Here is a 12,973-nt window from a genome sequence, read left to right as displayed (position 1 = left end):
CAATAAAGCTATCAAAATTATATTAGGGTAACAGAGTATTTTCCTCACACATAAAGCAGTTGTTTATTGACTACTGATGTTGTTCTAAACTTTGTATGCACACCGACAAATCAGCTTTAAAGCTAAGTTAGACAGCACATATACTCAAACCACATAAGTCTACCCTCTGATGGAAAGCTTTACTCTAAACTAGAGTAAATCCAATTATAAATACACTCATTATGATACACAAATTTTGGCTCAGAGAAGAGTTCTATCCTGAAGCTTGACCAAAATATATGTATATACATTATATTATTTATCTTACGTGAACATAAATAAATGTGAACAATGTTAATCTTTAATATATGTCTTCATGTACAGAAGAGAACAGAAGAGTTTAGAATCTATGTTCCTGATTCTCCTCTAAATTATGCATATGTCTTCAGTGGAGTTTACTCCTAATTTACCCAAATGTAAATGTCTGGATAATCATGGCCTCTATCTAAAATTGTATCCCACAACACAAAACTATTTCATGTTTGTGCACTAAGGTATGTGGGTGAAAAGTCATAACCTTTGCTTCCATAAAATCAAGGTATCACAAACATATAGAACTAGCATACCTCTAAAATAAGACTTTTGGATAGTAACTCCAACTTTGAAAGACTGGAATTAAATATACACAGTGTGAGGTTAAATACACTACAACCCCATACTCATTAAAACCCCCCCTCAATTATTGGGTGAGTTATTATAAGACTTAAACAATCAAATTCATGGTTGTGCTGCCACAAGGGTGAACTGCAAAGTTTTACCAACCACTGCTGTTTGAACAGAACCTGGAGAGCTCCTCGAGAGGCCTTCTCACTGTTTTGACAGGAAAAGAAAGCAGTTAGCTTTGGTATCTGACAAAAAAGAGCAGAATGGAGGTGACAGATGGGTTAGCAGTTAAAGAATGGAGAGAGAGAGACAGAATGGCAAGCAGTGGAACACTAAAGGAAGAGAGAAGGTATGGATACAGGATGAAATATAAAATTAAAAATTAACCAGGCAAATGTTGAATTATGAGGCTATAATGACATCTCTAGATTTTGAAGACTTAAAGACATAAACAAACACTTGAGCTTCACTCACATGGTTTATAATGTCATCAGAAATCCTCAAAGGAATTACACATCCTAATTCACAGTTACCTGTTTATTCTGTAGATCATCAACGCGATCTTAAATTCTCTGACACACAAATGGGCTCTCACTCTAAAGACTTACTACAACTAATAAATAGAAATAGTGGAAGCCAACAGAACTAACCCTCCTTTATTTTTCACCAGCAAATGTTTAAGTTTGGAATCCATTCTTATAAATAAGTTATTATATGACATATGACAAATCAAATGCACAATTTACTCCCAATATTTACATTTATGGTAGAATCTGGCAGACTTTTGTATAAAGTTCAGAGGCCCTGACTTATTAACTGAAAGAAACTGTTCCCACACTAAAATCCATTCTAAACAATCCAAAAAAGCTCCTTCCATCTACACAGTTTGTTCATATACTAGTGCAGCAGGGCAATGTTGATTTGTGCTTGAGTACTGTCAAATGTGAAGCCCAGCTCTGTTACAGACAGAGACAAAAACGGTCATGAAAACCGACAGATGCTGCAAGTTTTGGATGTTGATCTGCAAGGAGGTCATTCTCTTCAGAGAACCCTGATGCCCTCACACCAACTGCCAGTCTGGAATGAATGTTTCCCCAGAGAGAGTAACCTTGCAGAAAAAGTTTGTTTTGGACCTCAGGTAACAAGCATTGTGAACAATACTTAAAAATTGAATAAATAGAGCATTTCACACTCGGAAATATTTATAAAGTAGATCAAAAACTGTAAAATGGGAGAGCAAACTATGGAAGTATTTTCAGTCTAAGGTAGTGGTTAATCCGATCGCCAAAAATATTTTATTTTACACTGCAAATGCTAACAAGTATATCCTTCTATCTACAATATTACACAGACTATTCTCTACACACTACAGCTCCGGCTGGCTTCCCATGATACTTACTATGACTGGATGACGAAAGAAGGAGTATGGCAAGACGCAAGGAAAGAAAAACATTTTCCCCCTCAAATCAAGTTTTTAACAGTAACAAATGTCCCCCCATCTATCTGATATCAGCCTCTGAATAATTTGCATTTATATTGTGCAACTCACTCAGAGAACTAACTATTTAAGCCTTGCAACACAATTCTGTCATATGTAAATATTACTTTATCTGTTTGGAAAATGGGTAGCCAAACTGAAGCACAGAAAGGTTAAGTGATTTGCCCGCAGGTCAGTAAGCAAGACCATGGCAGAGGAAGTAATCCTGTTCCCTGCCTGGGTTCTGTTACTCATGCAGGGCTTTTGCTGTGTAATTCCAATTTGATTTTCATTGAAGGCACACAGATAAAATATTAGAAAACTGGGAATTTTTACTCAAGTATGCTAAATTATGGCTTGTTCTGTAATCAGAAAGCTGAACAACAGTGTCAATCAGTTATGAAAATTATAAAATGCTTCTCTAAAAATAATACACCTGGACACTAATTCTTAATACCTTAACACCAATAATAAAACCTATTATAATCCAAATCTTTCTCCTCCCCTTTGAGTGTTTTGTTCTTAAAAAAGTGACCCCCCCACACTAAATGGATCATCTGTCTTTTACAAATGCCACATCTTTCTTGCAGCATTTGCTGTCCTGCTGGTCTAACTAACAATCTGAGCAGTACAAAACAACAGGCATATTGTTAAATCTTTTTATAATAAAGCTTTATCTTGTAGACATGGGATTAAAGTTCTGATCTGCACCATGCTGCCAGGATTTTGGGGAAAGAGAGATGTGGATAATAGCCTGTGTAATCTCCTCACCTACTTCTAAATAGCTTAACCTCATCACAAAATAGCAGACAGATTCCTAATTTAAGATGAGCATAAATGGTTAAATCATACAATGCCACACAAACTGTCTATTTTAGTTAAATGGAGTGGTATCCTTTAGCAAGACCTATTTTGGTGGGGGAAGTCACGCAGATAATTAATACATGACAATGTTTAGTTTAATTTATTTCCACGTTTTTACTTCTTGATTGTGTTAGCATTAAACATAGGACAATGCCATTTCATTGTACTCGAACTTTAAAAACGCAGCAGAGATGTAAATTATATCAAAACACAAAATAACCTAAGAAAAGTAAATTGCAAACTTCTTTCAAAACTTAAGGCAAGAAGAAAATTGATTTACATTTTATTTTTCATTTAAAGAATCAGCTACAACCAATGACTGTGCTTTGCTTTTTAAAGATAGTCAGTTGGAAAACTTCTCATCTTGAAAAAACCCTCTTATTTAAGAATTTGTTTGTATGAAGGAGTTTTTGTGACAGCAGGTGAACAGGCATCAGATCACACAGATTCTCTGTACAGAGAGCAAAAAATGGTTGCTCTGAAAGAGCCAAGTCTCAGCATGCTTCAGTTGTTCATAGAAAGTCACATCCTATGGAATTGGAGCTTGCTCTCAACAATCCAGTTACAGTTTACTTACATAGCACATTAATTTTCCTGTTATCTGAACTTTAACAAAGTCACCTGGAGGGGAAGGTTTGCACCAATTGATAGTATTAGACCCCCTCTGTGAAACCTTTAAAGTTGATTTGTATAACACTTTTAACGGGTTAAAATAAAAAGCAGATTCCATGCCAAAGTGAGGTTTTGCCATTCACTAAAAAAAGCCCTGATAGCTATGGATTTCTGTTAGCACAGCCCTCAAAAGGGGGTATGGTTTGAAAAATGGTGGTGTTAGTTAACATCCTCAACAACAAAACATACACACAAGATATTTATATTGTCTGAAAAAGTTAAATCTGGAAGAAAAATGTCATGCATAAATTTAAATGCATAGCTATCAGGGCTTTTTTTTGTAAGAATAATGTATACAATCCAATTTCTGCACACGTGTGTAACAGCCAATGTCTTGCTCTGAGTTTTTTCACAGCTGTCACCCCAAACGCAAAGCACAACACTCAGGAATATGATGTGGATTTGTGACACTCCATGGTGTATTTGGGTCTATAAAGGAATACATGATGATGTTCTATTTTCTTGTATAAAAGATAAATCTTGATGCAATGTTGTTCATAATACGTAAAGGGAAATTGTACCAATAACTCCTAGTTCACCACTCCACCACATCAAAAGAAGAGAAGCATCTCTAAGAATAAACTAAGAAATAAATTGGGCAATTAACATCTCAAATGACTGCACTGCACTTTTAAGTGGGGGGGGGGAGCATTGTCCAGCTTGCCAGGAAAGGGGTATAGTAGTGCTTTATGGGCAGGGGGTGAGAAAGAGACTCGGAATCTGCTGTAAAGGGGGACTGGGTAAGCATTGCGATGCTGATTCATCCCCAGAGACTGGAAGGACTGGGGAATGGATAAGGGGCAAGCCCAGTGGGAGAAGCCTCTTTTCCCTGGACCAGGCGGAGCAGCACCTACCTGTCCTCCCTCTCCTTGGAGGAAGGAAAATACCAGGTTTGGTTAGCATCTGCTGTGGGCATTATGATAGTCACTCCTTCCCAAGGGGGCTGGAAGGGAAGTTTTCCCTCACCACCAGAGTGGCTAATTGGAGTGGGGCTTTTTTTGCCATCCCCACAGCAGGTTTGCAGAGGCTTTGTTATGGTGAGTAGGGAAGGGAGATAGTCTACGATGTTGCAACTCATTATGTAAGTGTGGGGCAGCTATTCAGTGCAGGTACTCCATAGGGAAGGGATACAGTGAGCAGAAAAATGGCTTGTTAAAGACTTAAAAAAGAGGTTTTTGTTTTAAAGAGTGAAACGGGGGAGGGGAGAGTGTTTCGGGTACTATGACTGGTACGGCAGGGAGCCAACCCCACTTCTGTATAGCCCACCTTAACCCTTGTTCGAGGGGGGTGGGTGGTAAGGTCCCAGCAATGAGTTGCTGGACCAGGATGGAAAAAAGGGGAGGCTGGCGGAAGCCCTCAGGTAGATGTTGAAATGATCATGGAGTTACCTGCACTGTACACTTTTATCTGTTGGGTAGTCCCAGACATCTAATAACACAGCTGTGGCCTGATTAAACCATATCCAGTGTCTCCTGTCCTTATTTCGCAATAGCTGGACATTAACAAAAACACTTAAATCAAGCTCAAGAAAGGGTGATAGATTTTAGTTGAATACCATGTGTTTCTGAATTGCAAATCTGAAAATTCCTCTTACAGCCTGACTAGCAAAGTGAGATCCATACTTGTGAAAAAGGGCATAATCTGGTAGAAATACTGCTACCTTTATAGCAGTAAAAGTTCTACTAAATTTTACTTCTTAACCTTCAGTACACTGCTATTTTTCAGATGCCCAGTCTGATGTATCTCTGCGTCCACAGTCTCCAATGGTGAAATTCACTCCTGCGTAGAGGGCCACCATGATGCCTATGTACAATTTTTGCCCCACTATTTTGAATTTATTATTTGTACTCAGGAACAAGTTAACATATGACAAATAAAACTATGTTTTCAATTAGATGTCTTTCTATTTCTCTGTAGTCTCATAAAATGGTCACATTTTAGCACAATACCTTTTAAATGCATTCACATATTCTTACTGCTTATGGAGTCCATTATCCTGAACATTTTAACTACTATTTTGTACCACATGAACTCTAAAAATTGGAAGTAGAAGAGAAAAAAAGAGAGATGAAGTGATTGTTTACAAGTAAATACATACGCCTCATGTAAAATATACAGGTGCAAACACAAAGATCATGAATTGCATAAAGAAATATGCATTGTATAAGATAGTCTATTAAGAAAATAATTAAAATGTCTTTCTACTTCAATGAATTGCAATAAATACATTAGATCTGAAAAGATTAATCCTGATCACTTCCTATTTAGACAAACACAAAAAAACATTGCAACTCTTTCCATTCATAAAAATACTATAATTTCATGAATGCCAATATCCACACACACATTTAATCATAAACTCTACAACATAAAAGCTCCAAACTGGGATTTCCTGATCTACCTAGTGAACTATATTGATTCTGATCTTGGCGACAGCTGATTTGGAATAGATACACCATGTGAATGAATCATGGCCAAACATGAAATGGTGCCAATACATGTTTATTTTATATACTATAATAAACAGACATACTCTAAATTCTAATGTTACCTTCATTATTTTAAAGGTAAAGTTATCTCTCACAGATCTTTTAACAGAGCTAGAAAAATAGGTGAAGTTTGACATTATAGCTCTGTTTGTGTTCCCATTCTAGCCTAATTTTTGAAGGGTTTATAAATCTGCCATTCTTATTTGCATTAGGCTGAAACTTGGCCAGACAAGTTTCTCAGACTCAGTTATATAATTTGTAATATGTAAAATTTATGTCATTAGTTCATCTGTTTCCTTCATTTACAATGTAGTCAACATACAGAATTTCTGAAAGTTTTCGATTAATCCAAAAACTTTCCAATTAAAAACCCAAGACAATATTTGCACCTGAAATGCTGATGTTGTAGAGAGTAAATAACCTATTTTGTGGAGTAGGTCCACCTGGTATATTGTTTGTGATGCCTGTTGGCCAGACCCTCTTGGTATGTTGAACTGGCTGAGATATTTAACTTCAAAAGCAGTTTCTTATCATGTGCAGTACAGTAGATTATCTTAATAATAATAGACTATTAACATGTATTGCATTCCATAGTAGTATACAAATAGCATGGGCACAATGTAAAATCCTACTGGATTTTAATAGGACCTTTCCTACTAAAATTAATCTCAGAATAGCACATTTGAAACGGTTATGTAAATTTTAACTGAAATTAGTCTATACAGAACCGAACACTTATGATAAATCTGTAAATGGAACTGTGTATCAATGCCTCAGAGAAATACAACACAAAATCCCAGCAAAAAGTTCCATTCGCACAGTATTTGTTGGAAGGAATGTCAGTGTTAAATTTAGAATTTCTTTGTTTTGGAATGATTTTTATTTTTTTTTAATGTACTTGTTTTGCATCATTTTGGAATGTTACCATTTCTTTCAATTTCCATGAACATAAAAAATGTCAAAATAACTGACAGCTGTTTGTAAGTTCCCTACAAATGCAAAATTGCTTTATCCACTTTTCAAAATGTTTTATAATGTTTATAATGTTACTCATAATCACAGGATATAAACGGTCTAGGAAGCAATCTGAAAACATATATCCTGTGCTAAGTGTTCAGCATTTTCAAATACCTTTCAAAGAGTCATGATTTGTACTGCTAATAAATCATACACAAATCAAAGATGCTTCACATCTTTAAAAGAACGAACTATATCATAGTAAAAATATTTACTTATTATTTCTTGCACAGTACGAAGTTACTAAACTATTATTTTTCTCCATGTGCTGCAATTTTTTGCCACTAGAAGGATATTCAGAAAGTGAAAGAATTTTAAACTACATTTTGGACAATATTTCCCAGCTGTAATGCATGACTGCCTAGCAACTGCATTCCCAACATGCAGGCCTCACTGGTTAAAAAAGTATTTTAAATATAAACATAAACATATTTGAATTTGATACCATGTTTAATAGCATGTGGCTGGGGAACAGCAATGCTAATTAACTAACCTCTATTCAAGAAAGTTCTGAGCTATGCATTTGAAGATAATTTGGTTCTCCTCCAAGTCAAAACTACATTGTTCAAGTGTAAACTGTCTTGCTATTTAAATACTCCAGTATAAAGGTCCATTGCTATTTTTGATGCCTCCTCAATTGGAAGTAGCGTGTTTCAGTGACCAGAGCTATTGTGAAGACATGGAAGACTTTGAGAACAGTGGGCAATTTACAAAAGCTGCAAGCTCCAGATTGATAGCCTACTACATACAATGAATGCAACATAAAAGGCAAATGGCTTCTTTGGAAGAAAAGAATAAAATAAGGAGTAAACTTTCTGTCTTCTTAATTGTACACAGCTTTCTTATTTTTTCAAACAAAATAATTGTTGGAAGTGACTGCTTCCAGTAGGATACTTTTTTAAAAGAAGTACTAAATAGAATGTTGTGTTAATAAAACTAGTTAAAATTAAATATCTGATTATATTTCTTTTAATCCTATGCCATCATTCCCCGTAACACTCCACTATCATCCATCATTCCTAAATATATTTATGCACGAGTGAATTCAGAAGCCAGTATTCAGAAGGGCAGAATGATTTAAAATATTGAGTCACGGTCTTGCCATCTTGTATATAGATGGAAAAAAACATCCTTAAGAGATTCTTCAATGATTTTGCTGAGAATAATACAGCAATGCCTATTTGTACCTGGATGAGAAAGAGATCTACTGATTCCTTACAATGGAGAAGGGTCTTTTTAAAAATGTCCATCATTTCCTCAAAATTGTTTGAGCATTATTAGTGATATTCTCAAGAGACTCCTAGATTTAGTGTATTAACACATCCTTTTCACTTAGAGAAGGTTGCTATTACTCTATTTTCTTCAGAGTAAGCTACACGACACCCTGCAGTCCAAGAGTTAGACATTGTTCATTTCAATGATGTGTTTCTAAGAGTTCAGTTTGTTTTCTTTTAGTTCTGAAAAAAAAAGTTACGTTTTATATCTGTGGATTCTTACTAGAGATTGCAATTTATAATAACTTCAAATGAATCACTTTGAGTACCAGAGCAAAATTATTGTTACGGATGTCTCTCTGTGAATCTGTTAGATATATAAAACAGATAGAAAGATTAATCTTTATCTCTATTTTCTGTAGATATTTGATTTGGGAACACAGTTCAAAGATAGTTAAAAGCTTGTGTGTTAATATAAAGTATTACATTTTAAGCAAAAAGTATTTTAAAAATAGTAAAGGAGTACTTGTGGCACCTTAGAGACTAACAAATTTATTTGAGCATAAGCTTTCGTGAGCTACAGCTCACTTCATCGGATGCATTCAGTGTATTTTCCACTGAATGCATCCGATGAAGTGAGCTGTAGCTCACGAAAGCTTATGCTCAAATAAATTTGTGTGTCTCTAAGGTGCCACAAGTACTCCTTTTCCTTTTGAGAATACAGACGAACACGGCTGCTACACTGAAACCTTTAAAAATAGTAAGTTTAGTGCTCATGAAAGTAAGGAACCACTGGAACCAGACACAGGGTGAGTAGTTAATATGCACGAGGATAAAAAAAATGTTTTGATTTTATCTTCTAAGATTTTTTTTTCAGTTATATGAACACTGCAGCTGAAGCTGGTTTTCATTTATCAGCACAGCAAGTTCCTTTCAAACTAATACATTTTCATACTGTCTAGCAAACTTTAAACAAAATTTTCTCAGTAATGTAAGCACAATTTTCTCAAACTCCCTTGACAAAATGAGACTTTTTTAAAAAAATTAAAAAATGCCATTGTAAACAGTTAGGGATAAACTGTGGCCACACAGTGTGAGAAAGGAGACAGGACTCTCACCTTTGCACCTATAAGGGTCATCTACTATCACAGCTCCTGCGCTTGAGGGAGTGCAAAGACTGATACCAAGTTACTTGCCCTAGGAACAATTCACTGGAAAAGGAATCATCCCTACATGCTGACCAGTGGAGCAGGCCAGATGCTACATGACATAAAAGGAGTACAGCAATTTTTTTTCCCCTTCCTTCCAGGCAAATAGGGAACTCCAAGAGGCATTTTACCTCTGAGTGCTCTTTTTCTTGAGATGCAGCTCTGCCTCATCACACTTTACACCAGACAATTTAGCACTCAAACTCCACAGGAAATCTATGAAGTATTGCTGTTCTGTAGTACACTAAACATTGCTGGTGTTTTCCGAACACACAATGAAAACAGTTCAAGAGAGAAGACCTTGGACCCAATTCTCATCACACCAAAGCCTCTTTACTCTCCTCTGGCAGTGTAACAGGGCCTTAAAGTGGATACGAATTACAGCTGAAACATTAGATAAAGAAGGAGATCATGCTATTAATGAATTTCGCCTAAGTTACCATTTTTGCAGGAGCTCTGTCCAACCGCAGCCCACTCTGACACCTGGCAACCTTTTCAGGGTCCTGATGCTTTACCTTCAGCCTTTTATTTCTCATGCATTATAATGAGGCATTCCTGCACTACTAGTGAACTTAGATATATTTCCAGTAGCAATTTTAGACAGCAATATCTAGGAGCATCAAAGACATCAAACACGGCAAAGCTCCTGGGGTTGACAGAATTCAACCAGAGGTACTAAATGCACGAGGCAAAATTCTGACTCAGCAGCCACTCACAAACTGGAGATGTATTATATTGCTATCAATTCTGGGCAACGTATTGGCTACTGTTATCCTGCATGGAATGAAGAAAGCAGCAGATGGAATATTACGAGAAGAACAGACTGGGTTCCCTCCAGACAGATCACTGTGGGAATAGATATTCACTCCCTGACAAATCACCAAAAAACCCTATCGCTTGGGAGAAAAAAAAACATCTTAATCAACTTTATTGACTTTAAGGAAGTGCTTGATAGTGTCCACAGAGAAACGCTGAGGAGTATTGTTAGAAGCTATGGGATACCATTCAAGCTGATCAACATATGAAGGAGTTTATACGATGAAAGTAGACGCTCAGATCAGACAGAGGCCTGGGTAAGTGGTTTGATATTGTGACTGGAGTTAGACAAGAGTGTGTGCTACCACTAATCCTCTTTGCATTAGCAATAGATTGGGTGATGAAGCAGGCAACAAAAGGTATCATGAATGATGTAAAATGTGTTAGCAATGATGAGTTACATGAAGGTAGGAAACTGAACAATAGATGCAAAAGTCTACATGGTTGGAAAAGAAATTGAACAGGTAGAAGAGTTTGGCTATCTGGGGAGTGTAATGACATTTAAAGTAGCTGCAATAAAGATATTCAGATGAGAGCAGGAAAAGTAAACAACACTTTTGGAAGGATGAACATCTAGTCAGACAGAGGTCTCCATACCAAATTAAAGGTCAGATTATACCATGTGATTGTACTGAGCATGCTATTATACTGCGCAGAGACTTGGCTGATGACAGTATCTAGTAAAAAGAAGTTGAACGCTGCCCATCACAGATGGCTGAGGAAGATATTACACATTTAATGGAAAGACAAAATAACAAATGCGAGACTCAGGAAGCTCAAAGAGTAGGCAATGTTAGAAAATATCGTCAAAGAAAGAAAGCTCAGGACATTGAGACATGTACACCATATGGAAGATTGGAGACATGCTTAGCAAGCATTGAACTTGCTATCAACTTGAGGGAGGAGAGAGAAAGCAAGGAAGGTCAAGGATGAACTGGCAGACAGTGACAGAGGATACTATACTATATATGCTGGCATCACCTGGGAAGAAGCGCCACAATCAGCAAGTGACTGTAATCAGTGGAGGAACTGGACCGCCTGATGTGTCAGCGGCACAGGAGGAATCTAAGGTGATATCTAGGAACAACTGTTTCACTTTGGATCAAGTTAGGATCACAACACATAAAAGCACTTAAACCCCCCCCAAAAAACCAAGGACCTTGATAGTCTAAGTTTTTTAAAAAGTGGGTCTTGTCTCTACAGAGAGATGGGTCTCTGCTGTTCCAGAATGAGCTTGCATTCCTTGCTCTGGATAGGCAGCGAGATCACCTCTCAAAGAAACAGAAACAGTGAAACACTTACAGAGTTAAAACTGGTCCTAGAGTTTTGAGGTCAAATACTGTCTTCCATCTGGAACTTAAATGGCAGGGTAGATTATGGCCCTCAGTTTTTAACATCTACACCACAAGGAAGGAGCAGCAAGCAGTTAGATAAATAATAAAGTCAAATGGGGTTAGTGGAAAAGAAATATCCCCCATCAGTGATGGCATAATCTAGTAATGATTCAAAATGGCAACTGTAGCACCATACATACTTGGGAGGAATCCGTGAAACTGCATTCAGATTTGTGGAAGAAATCACTACTTGAAGAATGTGTTCAAGGGCTGAGAGTCCTCCTGCAACCCGGAATGCTATCTGATCTGCTGCATTCTGGATAAACACAAATAGAGAATAATAATTATATGGAATATTTACTGAAATTTAAATACAAATTTAGTATTTAAAATATGTGTCTGGTGAGTAACTTCTTTGATGTACACTTAATAAAATCTTAATACAGTTTAATCAGATTGTTCACCTTTTTAATTAGTGCATTGATTCTTTCACTACAGAAGCACGGAACAGAATACCCCTTTGAATATACAAGAGAATGTTACTTCAATGTTATTTTTCCTGATGATATTATATATGCTGTAACTTCATTATAATACCACAGCTATTTTGAGTTTTTTAAACAGATATTGATTTAGGGCTTCGGTGAAAGCAAGATCAGGCCCATAATGAAGATTATTTTAACATGAGCCTCATTTAGCTAATAGCTAAAGTGCAATTTTGTAGGACACGTTTTAACAATGAGGGACAAGTATGTATTTTATAACATTTCTGATTTCCCCCCCATTTTTGGAATTAATTTCTATAAGCATAAATAGGAATTACCCAAACTTCATGTGTATCATCTATCTATCTGATCCTGGACCCCTGGAAGTCAATAGCAAAACTTTGATTAATTTTATTGGTACAGACCCAACGCCAACACCACAAATAACAAACCTAACAATTGTGGGACCTTATTATGGTAACCCTCAACCTCTCCTTTTCCAATTTCCTCCCTCCTTCTCCAATTGTTTGTTGATTTCACTTGTGTCATGTCTACAATTAGACTGTAAGAGCTTTGAGGTAGGAATCATATTCATATATGATTTGTCTGTAAAATACTTAGCACTCTGTGGGTGCTCCATGTTAGAACAGCCCCCTATGAACTATGGTAATAACAAATATTATAGTAGGATTTCATAGCCCATATTTTTTCTTATCAATATTAGAAGTCATATGTAAACACCACAGTACAAGACA

The 12,973-nt window shown here is 36.4% G+C and overlaps 1 protein-coding gene across 4 annotated transcripts in view; it reads right to left on the bottom strand.

Annotated features, from left to right (window-relative positions):
- Window positions 1-12,973, bottom strand: part of SCAPER (S-phase cyclin A associated protein in the ER) — a 348,781-nt gene that overhangs the window by 92,104 nt on the left and 243,704 nt on the right. For all 4 annotated transcript variants that reach the window (XM_084641327.1, XM_084641328.1, XM_084641329.1 and 1 more), the window contains one exon: window positions 11,934-12,049. In XM_084641327.1, the coding sequence (XP_084497453.1) occupies window positions 11,934-12,049 (116 nt within the window). The remainder of the gene's footprint in view (window positions 1-11,933; window positions 12,050-12,973) is intronic.

The sequence above is a fragment of the Lepidochelys olivacea genome (genome assembly GCF_965140295.1).
Source record: "Lepidochelys olivacea isolate rLepOli2 genome assembly, chromosome: 10".
Lineage (NCBI taxonomy): Eukaryota > Metazoa > Chordata > Testudines > Cheloniidae > Lepidochelys > Lepidochelys olivacea.
The sequence above is the reverse complement of the archived record's forward strand: the minus strand, read 5'-3'. Positions and strand labels throughout refer to the sequence as shown.